We start from the raw sequence: 16,110 nt of genomic DNA, 5'->3' as shown, positions 1-16,110 counted from the left end.
TGTTGCTGACAGCGCTAAAACTTAATTCTCCACTCTTCATGCCCTTTCAACATCAAGCACAGCTTTCTCCTCTGATTTCCTCCTCACTCATACATTTGCTGTGCTTGTTGATGGAGCCCTCTTAGCTTCAGCAGCCTCTGTGTCCTTGTCTAGTAGATCTGCTCATTATTTCTTCTCTTCTCCGTGTGGGTCAGGCCTTTGTTTTCATCATCACCATTCTCATTCCCCTCCTAATCTGTTAATGAATGGTCTTGCCTGCACAGGTTGCCTCCAGTTGCACTCAGGCACTCTCCTAAATTGCTTTACCCCCACAAATATCACTTTCTAGCAGCTGTTACAAGCACCTTGATCTGCCAGCTCACTAGCTTGATTTGCTCCTGCTCCAAATTTGCTGATCCTCTTTACTGCTAAGAATACTGACCTTCCTTCTGTATTTTGCTTGCTTTTTTCCTGAACCTGCTCAATCTTAATCTTTGGATATGTGTTACATGGACATATTGCTGGAAAATTATGATGCAGGAATTATCATGTAAAACTTACAGTGTAGATGTTTCATCTGTCTATTGGAATATTTCACAGAATATCCTGTAGAAATTCTCCACTGCAAACACTATGTCTTTTTATTTACCAAAATCTTATGTATTCAAGCAGGAGTGAAGCTGGGGGAGAATTCAAAGGACTTTCCTCGTGTTCTTTAAATGCCAAATGTATACAATTTAAGAAATGCATACAATTTAAGTCCTGCAATACTGCAATTTCTGTTTTGGCTATACGGAAAATAGTCAAGTGAAATTAGGGGTATCAAGACCTGATTTCATGAAGAACTAAATAGTATATACTTCAGTACCATGGTTATTTTAAGGTTAAACAAAGCTTGTATTTTAATGAGCTGCTTTATATAACATCAGTTTGTTTAAGGTCATGTAGACGAGATCTTTTGACTGAAAGACATTGTGTAATGACAGAACATTTTTTCATGTCTGAATATTGCAGTAGCTGGTGACTTAGAAATACCACGGATAGCTGTGTTAAGTAAGTAATGATTGCAGCTTGGTATTTCAAGCCAAGATTGTGTGTAGAGAATTGCTGAGAACGTAATGGCCATACTATTTGCCTGTTCAATTGTCTGACTGACCTTTTCTGAATTCCTACTGTGGTAATGAAATTTCAAAATATTCTTGTATATAAATAGCCTTTTACACTGAGTGGGGTATTAAACCATCATTTCTTCTTATTATAATATTTACATTTTTCAGTCTTATTATTGAAGTAGTTATTTGAAGTAGTTTTGTAAATTTTCTTTTTTTATGTCAATAGATTTGTAATGGGCCGTATTTTAGGGCCTGTTGAGAACCTGACAGTTCTAGGGAGTAATTATTGCATTTGAGTATCCCCCATGCCTCTTAAGTTCTTGTGCATTTTAATGTACAAAATTGTGAAGTCAGGATTAGATCCAGTTCTAACTTTTCCTTCTTACAGGCTTGCTACAAGATTTTTCCATGTACTTTATGTACCACTTTATAAGAAGGCTTTATTCAATGTGACTACAGATAGCATAATCTGAAAGAAAGCTTTTTGATGGTTATCTGTCAAGTACTTTATTCAGTTCCAAAAATACTAATTATTTCCTTATAAAGAGTCTTTTCTTCATCTAGTGATGGGTTATTTGAAATACCAGGGTGCTAAACTTAATTCATCATATACAGAATTATACCACTGTTTACTCTGCATCATTGCACAAGACATGAAAACTCCTTTGTGCCATGTCCCATGTCACTGGTTGTAGTGCAGGAAAGAACATGTGCTCTTCAGCAGGGTCAGGGGAAGTCATATTGCAGCTGGCAGTGCTTCTGACACATGAGCAAGTGTAGCTTTTTTGTAAGATAAGCAAGAATTTGAGGAGAAAACTGTATTATCCAAGAAAGAATAAAGCTGTGGTTTAGACCAAGTATAAATGTGAAAAGTCAGTGAGTGCCCCTGAACCAGAGAAGTAATTGAGATTGACATCACAAGCCTGATTCTGTAGGCCATCTTGTGGAGTTGCATGTTAAAATTGAAATGTCAACTTACAATGTTTTCTGCTCTTCCTGAGAGAAACAGAAAATTGGAAATAGGACACCAGTGGTACCTGTGTAGGCTCTAATAGCTGTGAGTGTGCAGGCAATGCTGTCATCACTCTGAACTTTTCTTAATTTAGTAGCCCACTGCTGTGGGTAACTTGTCACTGTTCCTGTATCAGCAAATTCCATTTTTGCAGAGTCTTATTACATTGAGGCTTGTTCAGTTGTCACTTGTTGTTCTTCACCCCATTACCCATGCAGACAGTTTTCTAATGATTAGTTTTGTTTATCACAAACTCCAGAAAGTGGAGGACCCATTTGTAGAAATGTCCCCCTGTCTTCCCAGCCAAGGGGACACTGAAGAGAAAGGGTTGGGGATAAAAATGATATCACTCAAACAGAACTTTTAGAGATTGTCTCTATTTATAGCTGCTGTGAAAAAAGGTGCAATCAAAGCATTGAGATTACATATCCAGGGCAAGGCTTGTGAGGGATTATTGGGCCATCTTGTATCTTATTCATTCATTTGCCTTGGAGTCCAAGCTATTTTGCTGTTATCTAGTATGTGACAGCAAAAGTAGACAATGGAAGATGAAGAAATTTATTCTTCGGTAAGAAAGGTCTTTGGTGTGTTTTCATAGACTTCAGAAGATTTTGAGAGACTGCAAACAATTACTGCCAATGATGAGTAAGACATGTTTTTTAAATGTTAGTGATTACATTGCATAGCTAGCCTGCATATTTTTGTAGCACATTTGCCCACAGGTTTAAATAATATAAATGGAAATTATTTTAACATGTTTCATAAATGTGCTTCGAAGTTAATGTCCACCAGAAGGTGCAGTGTTATTGGTCTATTATAGATCCTGGGATTCCTAATAATTATGATTCTTCCTGTGGAGTATGGTGAAGCTTGTATGGGATAAATATTTAGTGGACCCAAAAGTCTAAGTTTTTTTCTTAGATGAAAAGTAAAAACTAATGAAAATGTTTGCCTGGAGATGTTCTCAGGCAATGCATAAAGGTGTTAGAGGATAGTATTTCTTTTTCCCCTGCTTTTTAATGAACTGATTGTTAGAAGACAAATTAAGATAATTTCTAAAGGGTTCTTTTGTTCTTGCACTTAATCCTCTGTTGTTGTTGTTTTATCCTTTGTCATTTGATAACTCTACTACTGTAACTAAATATACTTATACACTTTCCTATAATACAGCAGAGTTGAAATAAACAGGCATCAGTGAGGAATGATATATAAAATAACCTGAGTAATACATTAAAAATAGATAATGAATTACAATTAATGTATGTTTTATAGAAGTTTTCAAAGAGACCAAGTTTTTATAGGCCTTTTAAAACATGTTTGTAAGAAGCTTCATGAAACAGAGGCCTTGAATATAGAAAGGTAATATCTTGCAACTACATTAATGTAATGTCTAGAATATTACATTACTTTGTTTCCAGAGATAATCAATGATGGTAATATAATATCTGCCTCTCAGAGCCAATGTATGATTTAAATTAATTATTGCTTATAAAGCACTTTGAAGTCTTTAGCAGTAAGGTGTTGCAAAGTGTAAAAGTACTATTATTAATTTAACATCACCATTAAAGTCAGTACTTTAAGAGCATTTGCTATACTCTGCTCAATATCTTTCTATTCATCATATGCTGCATATTAGTTATTTTAACATTTCGAAAGCTTAGTAATCTGGAAGTATTCCAAACCATTGTTCCAGACAGCAGTTAGATATTTGGGTGGATCATGTAAAAACAGTGAAATGGCTGAGAAAGCATGTAAAATGTTTGTTTTAAGTAATATTACATCAATGGAACAGACATCTGCAGCACTGGACTTGATTTTAAACTTCTTTAAACTTTTTTTAAAGTTAACATTGTACTATGTTTTTCTAAAATTTATTAGGGGGGCTAATATCATGTTATTTCTAAACAAGTAGACTGTTTTATCTTTTGTTCAGTTTACATTTCTGTTTCTGAAATATTCGTGGGAAATCAGATTTACAGTGGGCAGTTCGTAGGAGGTGGTGGACACCTGCCACTCAGTATTTTTACTGCTGTTTGGTTTTGTAGCCTAACGTCAACTATCAAGATGTGTATTATCTTTTTTTTTTCCAATTTTCATTAATCTTAAATCTTGTGTAAGACTTTAAAATCCAGGCAGAGGTAGGCCTTGGAGGTCACACCCTCAGGAAAAGTGTATCAAGTCTCTCTTTTCGTATAGTGAGTATATGCCATAAAATAATGCTGTGTATTTACGCAGTTGTTTACCTATTAGATTATGTTTGAAATTGTCCCAGATGAAGAAAAAGAAATGTTAGGGATCCTATCCTCCATCTTTTCCTGCAGCATTGTCTTAAATTTGTGCTTAGCTCTGAAGCTCAGTCTACTGCCTTTGGAGCCAGTTCTAGACTTGGTAAAAGCAGCCTTAATGTTCAGGATCCAACCAGACTCCCCAGCCCTATGGAGGTAGGTGGGGAGAGCAATCAGGTGAATAACAGATATGTCTTTGTAAATGATATAAGCAGATGTTCCAGATTTCTAAAAGCAATATGAATTTAAAAGCTAAATGTATGAGTAAATCAATTAAAAGATTCACCTGTAAGCAGTTTGCTGAGTCGGCACTGAGGAAGTTCCATTTTCACCATGTAGTTGAAAATGAGGATATTAATTACAGGTAATATTTTCTGAGTCTTCTCCTTGTGGTAGTCATTTTATTTAAAAGTACTACTTGCACTTCTAGGATTAAAGGAATCTTTCCTAGGTACTGGAAATTAATTTCCTTCTCTTCTTTGAATTTATTCTACTTTCTGAGATTAATTTAATATGTACTGCAAATGAATTAAACATTGAACCCTTTGATTTCTCTTGGGATTACTAAATCAGCTAACAAACAGGTTTATTATCCCTAGCATGAAATGCCATATGGCTCAGGTTCACTCATATTATATGCTAGAAGATTAAAGTATGTTCTTAATATGAAATTACACATTTCAAGCTCATTTTCTGATGCATTAATAATAAGAAAAAGGTTTCCTTCTAGTATCAGCCAACTGGTTATTTGTGTTTCCAAAAAATGCTTCATTGTGTAAGAAAACTAGCAAACTTCAGACTTAATTCTGCACATTTCCATGCACAGGACTATCAGCAAAACTGATCAAGTATGTATTTCTGTTTCCAAGCAGGTTTAGGGTTGAGATATTTTCTGAAAAGGTATTAAAAATGTTCAAATGTAGATAAATTATCCCTAATTTACATCTCACTGGAAATATTTAGAAGTTATTCACATAAATAAATCTAGCTCTTTTAATGTTTATCTTGACTCCTCTTGATATTAAGTAGGACACATATATACTTTCCCTTTTCCAGCATAAATGTTCTCAAAGGCAAGTAACTATTTGAAAACTATAGGATGAAAACTGTAGGATATGCAGCTAAATAAATAAATAAATAAATAGATTCCTTTTCACTGCAGAGCAGTCAGTCACATCAGAGTCATTAGCACAGTAACACTGGCTGCAGGACAATTTAAGATTTTTTAACCCCAGGCTGCCCTTGTGATTCAGCAAGCTCTTTAAGCCAGCACTCGAGGCTGTGCTGCTACTGCAAGGAACCACACTGCCCTTCCAACAATGCTAATGACAGAGGGTAGAAGAAATGAACAATTCCCATGGAAACCCCCTGAGAACAGCCAATACCTCCAGCAGCTCATTCTCATGGACATCCCTACATGGGCCTACAGGTGCTGGTGCTGGCAAGAGAGCAGCTGGGGAGTACAAGTACCAGTTGTAGGTGGGAGAAATAACCTAAACTACTTCTGGTGGCAACAGTGCTGTTATAGACTAGTTTCAATTATTTGTGAAAAAATAGCCTAAATTATTGTATCAGATAGGAGGTAGAAGAATATAGGGAAATAATGATTGTGCTACTATTTTGAAGCAACATCTGTTCCTTTTTTGTTCATATTGTGTGTTCTATGCTAGCCACAGTTCAGTTTTAAAACTAAGGTTTGTACCATTTTAAAAAGAGTTGGGGAAGAGGAAGAAGAGGGCCCCTTCAGATCCGCTTTGTTTCTAAATATATTAGATGACTTCATTTACAGTTACTGTAAAAAAAAATACTGCTTCTAAATTCTTGCTTTGTTTTTCACTGTAAAATATGTTAATGAAAAATTGTCTACATGTCAAACCCATTCTGAAGTAATGAGAATGATCTTTGGTTTTGTTTTCAGCACCAAAGGGAATTCTCCATCTCTCTCCTGACGTATATCAAGAGATGGAAGCAAGCCGCAACAAATCAGCCCCTGGTACCACTGTAAGCTATATGCCATCCAAAGAAATGAGCCAGACTTCTAGCTCTTTCTTCAGCATATCTCCTACCACAAATAGCACGGCCACCATTGCCAGGGAACTTCTCATGAATGGAACGTCCCCAACTGCCGAAGCCATAGGTCTAAAAGGAATATCTCCTGCTTCCCCCTGTTCTACAGTGCAGCCTTCAAAACAGCTGGAATATTTGGCAAGGATTCAAGGCTTTCAGGTATGGGAGGGGGAAAATGAAGCTCTTCAGCCAGAATCATAGCGTTGCCATCAAGGTTTCACTCTTGCCCTCTTGAATGTGGGCATGCATGTAACTTATCGTGTAAAATTAGCTGGTGTCTCAGGCAGTTTCTGGGTCCAGGAGATACAGATTTCCACCTTACATTTATCTTACTGCAGGCCATCTTTTTCTCCTATGTCTCTTATCCTTAAATAATTACAGGCTTAAATTATACTTTTAACTTGCACTTCTCTTGGAGAGTCTTCACCTCTTGGTTTCTCCCTTTGACTCTGATCCAGAAGCTACTGATGCACCACCTTACCTTTGCATTTGTCTTCTAGGCCAGGTCATTCAAGTAGTTTCTTTGCTTCCCACCTTCACTTCTTAAATGTAAACTGATGTTTTGCTTTAGGAATGGTACAATCCAATTTAGTGTCCCACTGACACTCTCCAAACCACTGCCACTCACGCACTCTCCCCTTCCCACCCCCACCTCCCCTTGTGGTGGGCCGGAAAGGAGAATCGGAAACAAAAAAGGTAAATGTCATGGGTTGTGATAAGAACAATGTACTAGAAACAGCAATGGGATAAGGAAAAGAACAGTAAGAGCAACAATGCTAATGACAGAGGGTAGAAGAAATGAACAATTCCCATGGAAACCCCCTGAGAACAGCCAATACCTGACCATGCCCTCTGCCACATTCACTCGACTGGAAGAGACTCCCTCCCCAGACATGGCAGGGACATGAGGTGGTATAGAATGATGTCCAGGTCCTGGGCATGGCCCCTCCTGGCAATTGCAAAAATTAACCCTGTCCTGGCCAGAACCAGGACATTATCCACCCCTTGTTCTGTACCATCCTGCATGCCCAGATCCTACACATTCCAACTATATATATATGTGTATACAAGCCAGAGGTATCATTTCGCTAGTCAATCTTGGCTGTTCCACCAAGATGTCTGTTGAGTTCATTTGGTCTATGGCTGTGGGTTCTATTCATCGATGTCACAATAGGACATGAAATGAACAACATGCACAAGCTGAAATGTCCAAGGTAAAAAGAAGGAAGTTTATTTCCAAACTCCAATTTTATAGACTTTCAAAAGTGACTATGGATTGGAGGATGAAAATGCCACCTCTCCAGCCACACTGGTTAAACCAACAGTCCATCAAATTTCTCCTCCTCCAGAAAGGAATGCAAAACAATCATTATTTACATGAAAAGTGTGTGAGAAACTCCATTACCAAAATGTAAACATCAGAAGGCTTAGAAGAACTTAGAAGAACAGGGTGACACATCATAGATGTCTCCCAGGTCAGGAGAGCTGGTATGCTGTCAGCTGGTTGCAGGCTGCATCATGACTTCACTACTGGTACATCTGGAGCAGTCCATACTCATTGTCCATCACAGTTATGGCATACAGTGTCATTCAGCAACCAATGTTACACAATTCAACAGCACAGACTGTTCTCACCCAAAAATCTAAACCCCTGGATGTAGTTCATTATGATTTCCAAGATCCCTGAGCTTTTGGGGTTTCCTGTTCAAGCTCACTGGATAATCAGCACAGTTCACTCACTTTATGTAGCATTAGTGGCATGACATGTGGAAGAGACTTTCTCTTGAAAGATACAGCCCAACACTGGCAGTCAGGAGGCCAGAAGAAGCTGTGCTTCAGTGCCAATTACTTCTGAAGCAGCTTGAATCCCTTCATGAGATGCCAGTATCCTTTTTTCAGTTGTTGTGTAGCAGGCCTTAGATCCTTTGTATCCCCAGCTCCAGAATCCCAGGAGTCATCCTCCAGTGTCCCCTGGTACTTTTTGGCAGAGATTCCAGGAAGGACCATTCTCCCCAGCTGTAGTATAGAGCAGAGTTTTCACATCTTGTCCTGTCCTGACTGACCCAAGAGCTATTACATGAACAATCTCTTCCTTAATTTGTTCAGAAGCTTGTTTTTCAGGACCCCTCTTAAAATAATTCATCTTCTGCATCATAAGATATAGAGGGCTTTCAGTCTGATTGAGCTCTGGAATATGCACTCTCCAAAAGCCCACAGCTCCTAGGGAAACCTGTATTTGCTTCTTGATGGTTGATGGGGACATAGACGCTGTTTTGTTGACCATGGCTGTTAGAATCTGAAGACATCCATCTTACCATTTTATTCCTAAAACCTGGATTTCCTGGCAGGTCCCTTGACCTTACTTTGCTTTAAGGCAAAACCAGCCTTCAGAAGGATTTGGATTATCTTCTCCCCTTTCTCAAAAACTTCCTCTGCTTGGTTGCCCCACACAATGATGTCATCAATATATTGCAAGTGTTATGAAGCCTCACTCTCTTCCAGTGCAGTCTGGATCATTCCATGGCAAATGGTGGGAATGTGCTTCCACCCCTGGGCAGTTGGTTCCATGTGTACTGAATGTCCTTTTGGGTACTTGAAATACCCACTCCTGAGGCAGTCTATGCCAAGGATGCACAAGGCCTCTGGCCTATCACAATGGGATGGTTTTGCCATTCATTCCTGTAAGACCCCAGAACTCACTCGACAAGTCTTTTAAAAGGGCTTGCAGGTTTTTTTATGTACCCTGAATTAGATGCAAGGGAGAAGTACCAACAAGGTATTCTCAAGAATGAAAACAACAAAAACTTTACTGGCAAATTTCAGAAAATCAGAGAACTTTGGCAGAAGTTTAGAGCAACATTCAATCAACATAAAACATTCTGCCAAGCCTTAACTTGGCAAACTCTAAGTCTGATCAACTTAGCAAACTCCAATCAATCTAAGTTTAAGTTACTCAGACTTTGAGAAGAAGGCATTATAAGAAGGAGAGGAAAGAGAAAAAGAGAAAGAGAGAAAAGATGCAGAAAAGAATGAATATAGCTACCACTGCTGGCTTCCAGTGATCTTTCAGCTGATATAAAATCCAAAGGAAGGTAGGGTCAAGATGTGCTTGCCTGGTGTCCTGACTTAAGTAGCCTTTGGCTTTCCTGGGCCCTTCCTCCAGGTGAGGCTTCTGGTCTGGCAGCCACTCAGGAGCTTGGTTAGGGCTTCAGAGATGGGATGAGGAGCTTTGCCTCCAGTGTGCCTGTGATTGGGAGTCACTATGGGGCTGGGATACAGGCTCTAGAGGATGGGGTGTGTGGAGCAGAGCATTGCCCCACCAGGGCAAGGCTCAACCTGCCCCTTTGCCCACATACACCCCCAAAATGTTTTGGGCAGGCAATCTCCTCCAGTGTCTCACAATACCCAGTCAGGTTCAGTACATCTGCCAGTACAGGTAGCTCTTGGGATCCCCTGTCACCCCAGAAACAGATTCTGCCCCTACATATCTTGGTAGCATGAGAATACGTGGTGCACTGGTGTCAAGTAAAGCCTTAACTCCTGTGGGTCTGGTGTGCCAAGCCATCAGATCCACGCAATCCAAGAGATCTGATTGTCCCTTTCCTCCACCTTGCTGGAGGCAGGACCCCTCCAGTTCTGGTCATTTGTTGCCCACAAATTTGAACTGAAGGTACTTCAAGTGGATTCAAGCAACATCAGCCCTCCTGTTCTGTCTGAGTATTTGTCCACTGGAAACTGGAGTAGCATTTATCCTTGAAGGAATTTCCACAGTGGTTATTCTTCCTCTCAAATCATGTACCCATGCTGCTAGGGCACAGGTGGGTTTTCCATTTCACTTCCTCATGTCCTTTCTATGGTCATGCAATGTAAAACCACAGGTTACCTTGTGGTGTGCACCCTCTCTCTCAAGCAGGGGGCCCTTGCTACGATAGCAAGAACTCTGGTCCATACTAGTGGGCCATGGGACATGTCCTCTCTAGCTTGTTCAGGTCTTTCAGATCTGTCTGCCATCTTGGACAGTCTTGCACAGCTGAGGTGCAGGTTGGTAGGGCAGCAAAAACATGATCTTCATATTGCCAGAGTCAGGTAGTCACCTGAAGCACTGTTTGTTCTCCTTTCATTGCCATTAATGTCAATGGCGTATGATGATGGCCGTGCTCTGCACAAACTTCCACCGCATGGACTGTGTACTCTGGACCTCATCTGGAGCTACAGAGAACTGCTCTTTAAAGTACCTCCAGCACAGCTAACTCTCTCAGGTACTGGATACCTTTCTCCATGGCATTCCACCTTCTTGGACACACTATTAGATCATCCTTGAGAGAATGCTCTTCCCTCTGCTTGACAGGAGTCACTTCCAGAGGCTGAGAGCTTCTGTCCTCTTCCCAATCCCATTGTCAATACCTGTATCCTGTGACAGGGATTCCAGGCTTGGCTTCATTACTACCTAGTTTCATACTGTGGGACACAATGTCCCAGCACAGGAGCAGCCTGGGGCTCTTGTGGCTGATGTATTTTTGCTCACCTGGTGTAGTGGTCAGATGCCAAGCACCCACCAAACCCACTTTCTCCTCTGCAGCTGGATGGGGGAGAGAAAATAATGAAGGGTCCATGGGTTGAGGTAAGGATTGGAGAGATCATTCATCAAATACCATCATGGGCAAAACAGATACTCCCCAATGCATATCAACTTAGAGCTAGGTATTGAATGTATTACTAACAAAATCAGAGCAGGATAATGAGAAATACAATAAGAACCTTGAAAACACCTTCCCCTTGTTAGAAATGAACTCACTTTTAGATACAATTAAATGGGGACAAAGTTTTGTCAAAGCAAAAGAAAACTGTTTATTAGTAATGATTTAAGTAAGCCAGGTGTGTACCTCTCTCCCCTAGAGCTGAGCACACACACCTTTCAACAGAATGGCTACAAAATATACCTTTTCCCATCTAGGGGGTGGTCCCTGACCCCCTTCCCATTGGCTGGCTAGTCAGGGGTTTACATTATCTCCTGGCTGCTTCCTTTCCGTCTCCTCCCCTCTCATTCTGCTTCATTTTGGTCAGGTCTTCAACTCCACCCCTCTCCCAGCAACACCCAACAAACTAACCAGAACAAATCCAAACCTCAAACAACACCACATAGAACCAGCAACTTTCACTTAACAACATTTTGGCTTCAGCAAAATATTACCTCATCTCTCATACCCTCACCCCTCCTTCCTTCCCACTGACAGCAAAGGGACAGAGGGAATGGGGAGTTTGGTCAGTTCATCACCTGTGGCTTCTCCCACTGCCCAGAGAGAGGAGTTGTTCCCCTGCTGCACTGTGGGGTCCCTGCCACAGGAGACTCTTCATGAACTTCTCCAACATGAGTTTATATCATGAGCTGCAGTCCTCCCCAAACTGCGGCAGTGTGACTCCATCCCACGGGCAGCAGTCCATGCCCAAGCTGCTGCAGCATGGGTGACTCTTCCATGGAGTGCAGTCCTTCAAAGCCAGGCTGCTCCACTATAGGAGCAGGGCCCCACTCTCCACAGGTCTCCCATGGGCTCACAGCCTCCTCTCAGGCACCCACATGCGCTAGTGTGGGGCTCCTCCACAGGCTGCAGGCAAATCCCTGCATCCCCATGGATCTCCATGGGCTGCAGGGGCACAGCTGCTTCACCATGGTCTCACCACAGGCTGCAGAGGAATCCCAGCTCTGGTGCCTGGAGCACCTCCTGCCCCTCCTTCTGCACTGACCTTGCTGTCTGCAGAGCTTTTCTTACATGTTCTCACTCCACCCTTTTCCAGCCGCAATTTCAACTGCACAACAGTTTTTTTATTTATCTTTCTTCTTAAATATGTTTTCTCAGAGGTATTACTACCTCTAATTGGCCCAGCCTTGGCCAGGAGCACATCCATCTTTGGAACTGCCAGGGATTGGCTCTGCTGGACATGGAGAGAAATTCTTGGCAACTTCTGACAGAAGCCACCCTTGTAGCCCCTCCCTCCCAGCCCCCCCAAAACCTAGGCCATGCAAACTTAATACACCTGGGAATCAGGTGATTATCTCTTGCCCTGCCTCTTCCTCCTGTTGTGAGGGCTTTACTTCCTCTTTATCCCTCACTAAATGAGCTGATTTGGATTTCTGCTCCTTTATAGGGTCAACTACTGCTGGCCCAGGTGATTCCTTGGGTTCAACTGCAAATCAGGCCACAGTGCCTCTAGGTCTGTTTTCTTCCCTCTGAGGGTGCTGTCCAGTATTGGACTGTGTCCGGTAAAGAGTAGCCAGGCCCAGCACGCTACAATAAGTTGCCTCTTTCTTGAGCTGCCACAGCATGCTCCTTGCAAATATTCTGTCACTTTAGCAGGATCCTGTAGTTGTTCAGGGATGAACTTCCAAACCACTGGAGCAGAAGATTTAAAAAAAAAAACTGCTTCATTTTTTGCCACATTTCATGCCACTCATGACTATCCACCCTTGGTGCAGATCTCTGAATGAACTTCCTAGAAATCTGTTTCTTGACTCTAAACATGAGGTGGACTGAGGAGACCTGTGAGTCTTAGCCACAAGAAAATGCTTTCTTTAACATCCAAGGGAAATTCAAAATTCTCAAAAGCTGTTGTAACAGCTGAAGGAGGAGAAGGAGGTGAAAGACTGGGGAAAATCATCCTCTGCTGTTCCCTACAGACTGTGATTATTAATTGACTCCCAAAGACAGTGCCTAAAGTAAAGGTAGGAGAGCAGCACTGAATACACTTTTGAAATTACACTCATTGCCCTTGATCAGTCATAGACTGATATCCCATAATACAGCAAAAAAGCAACTCCAATCCCTCTCCCTGCTCTGAAAAAGAACATCACAAGGACCACATATGGGAATATAGGGGAATATGTGAGTACAGGGTTAGGTACCACAACCACATGAACAGACCAAGCAGCGTTGTGACCAGTGGCTCTGGAGTTAATGCAACAAATGCTTAGATTGAATTTGTTTCCAAGCTGCTCTGGACAGATCTGTTGTTACTCCAACCCTTGATGCCACACACTGGGTGCCCAGTAGGGTTGTAGTGATTTAGGAATGGTACTCCCCAGTTTAGTGCTCCCACTGAGGCTCTCCAAACCACATGCCACTCACTCGCTCCTCCCTTCCCCTCCTCCCACCCCTTAAACTGGATGGAGAGGAAAATTGGAGGCACAAAAGGCAAAGATCACAGCTTGAGATAAGAACAACTTATTGGAAACAGCCGTGAGATAAGAATTTGACCAATATTAATGACAGAGAACAAGAATCACACAGAGCCCCCCCACCAATAGACAATACCCAGCCACTCCCTCTGCCACACTACTTGACCAGAAGGGACCCCTTTCTCCCCTAGACTCCCTCCCTGCAGCAGTGATGTGAGGTGTTAGAGAATAACCTCCAGGTCCTAGTCATGCCTCCTCCTGGCTACTGCAAAAGTTAACCCTTTCCTGGCTGGAACCAGGACACCTGAGAATGGTGTTTTGTTCAGAAGGTGCAGCCTAGAAGCCAAGCTGGTGTCAGAGCAATGCAGAATGTTTTTGCCATCATGGTCAATACTAGAGAATGTATGATTAAACATGCTGAGTCAGTGCCTGAGTCCTTGAACACTGTATCCAGCAATGCCAAGTACCCTATATTTCATAGGACAGGGGCAGCCTCTGTAGTACATCCAGTCGTTTCTGTGGTGTGGAAATTAGGAAGGGGAAGCCTCTTCCCTATCCCATTACGTGCAGAATTACACGTGTATATGGATAGTGGCTCATTTTATGGTGTTGAACTGTCAGAGATATATGTAGAAATATACTTTTTCCTGTCACAGGTTTTTGTTTTGAGTTTTTATTTTGTCTGGAGTTTTTTTCCTTTTCAGAATTGTGAATTTGCTTCATTTGAAGAGTTGTTTTTGTATGCTTTAGCATATGTAATTTGATCATGTAACTAAATTCTAAAAATGGGAGGTTCCTTTTGCATGCCTGATAATGAACTTTTTTGTCAAAGCCCATGTAATTTACAAGGTATGCAGTTGTTGAGTGACTTTAAAAAAGCTGCTAGAATTCACGAAATAGTGTCAGATGTTCTGTTGGTATAAGCAGCATAGTTAAATTACTTTTTCTTACATCAGATATCACCAGTTGTGGATTTGACCTAACACTGTTTTTGTCTAAAATGTACATTCAGCTTTCTTTTGGTCTTCATTTTTGAAATGTCATTTTTGCTTCATTCATTTGAATGTCTCTTAATGAAAGAAACAGTAATAGCCTCAGCTTCACTGTAATAGAGTTAAGCTGTTAATAGGAATTCAGTTTTCCTGAGTTCCATTTATTACCTGCCTGCAGTAGAAACAGATTAATTCTGATGAAAAGAAATTCAATCCATGAAGTTTTCACTGCTCACTTTCACATCTTGTCAGATTGCTTGTGTCTCCTAGTAATGGTTTATTTTCATAGAACTGATGCACAATTTATGTTACTGTTTTGGGTCCACCTTGCCTACAGTATGTGGTTACTGTAAAATTATTAGTTGTGTTTGTCCTGGGGTTTTTTTTTCCTCATGCTTTGATTCTAGATGCTTTTGTAGAAACTGTTTTTAAAGGGTCTTACCTTGAGCCAAAAAATATAATCCTTTTCATCCATGAACCAGACTACTACTTTTTACTTGGCCCTAATACAAAGCAAGGAATTTGGTACGGAATCTTGATTATTAACATCTATCCGCTGTGTATGTAACTGCTGGTTTTACATCATCTTAGCATGCTTTTTAACACCTCACTTCAATAAGCCTGGTATTGATGTGAAACTCTGCCACTGCTGGATGGCTGAGCTGAGGTGGAGCAGTGAACAGAATCTCTGTGGGAAATGGCTCAGTGGCCTGTCAGGTGCATATCACAGGTCTCTTCACCATTTCAGCCTAGAAAGCTCTTTGTGTTTTAGAGTTTAAAAGCCGATGTCTTTACAGGTTAACTTTCTCAGGCATATTTACTAAAGGAGAAGACTACTGCATTTCCAAACAGCTAGCTTGTTTCATGTTTCCTGAATGACCCAAAATGATTTTTAAATTGTTAGCATGTATTTGTATTCTGGTCCAGATGATAACCATAGTTTTTGTCTTTCATTGAAGAGCGTATACATTCTGTTCTGTTACAATGTATTTTTTGAATTTTTTAAGAAAATCAATAAATACTCATATGATGTTTCATTTCTAAATGTAAACAATGTTATTTGCTTATTTGAATGGTTTTCTTGAACTGCTTTAGCTGCAGGGGGCATGTATTTAAAACACATTTATTTAACTTAAGTTCTTCTAAACTGTTTGTATATGATCTCAGCTATGTTCTATTGTAAGCCCTTAATATTAAGTTATTGGGACCAATGTATAGATAAGTAGTAAAAAATTGCATTTTCATTCTTTATGATTTATTATTCTAAAGACATCTGTAATTGATAAGCAGCAGCTCAGTGTTACTGAAGAACAGGTGTTTAGCTTGGATACTTTCAAAGGTCAGGCTTCAAATTACCTGTGATAATTAAACACAAATTCTTTAAGCAAGCCTTTACAAACTCTGAATAAAGCATTTTAGTGCTTGCTTCGTATTTATGAATGCTATCTACCCAGTTAATTGTTTTGCAGACTTTGCCTGGAAATGGTTTAAA

General features: G+C 40.6%; 1 protein-coding gene across 2 annotated transcripts in view; it reads left to right on the top strand.

Annotated features, from left to right (window-relative positions):
• The window catches only part of LOC102033028 (double-stranded RNA-binding protein Staufen homolog 2-like), a 75,425-nt gene extending 59,756 nt beyond the window's left edge, over nucleotides 1-15,669 (top strand). For both annotated transcript variants that reach the window (XM_031065112.1, XM_005430787.2), the window contains exon 11: nucleotides 6,307-15,669. In XM_031065112.1, the coding sequence (XP_030920972.1) occupies nucleotides 6,307-6,656 (350 nt within the window). In that variant the 3' untranslated portion in view covers nucleotides 6,657-15,669. The remainder of the gene's footprint in view (nucleotides 1-6,306) is intronic.
• Nucleotides 15,670-16,110: the final 441 nt, after the last annotated feature.

The sequence above is a fragment of the Geospiza fortis genome, unplaced genomic scaffold (assembly GCF_000277835.1).
Source record: "Geospiza fortis unplaced genomic scaffold, GeoFor_1.0 scaffold922, whole genome shotgun sequence".
Classification (NCBI taxonomy): domain Eukaryota; kingdom Metazoa; phylum Chordata; class Aves; order Passeriformes; family Thraupidae; genus Geospiza; species Geospiza fortis.
Note: the sequence above shows the minus strand (reverse complement) of the source record. Positions and strands in the feature narration are given on the sequence as shown.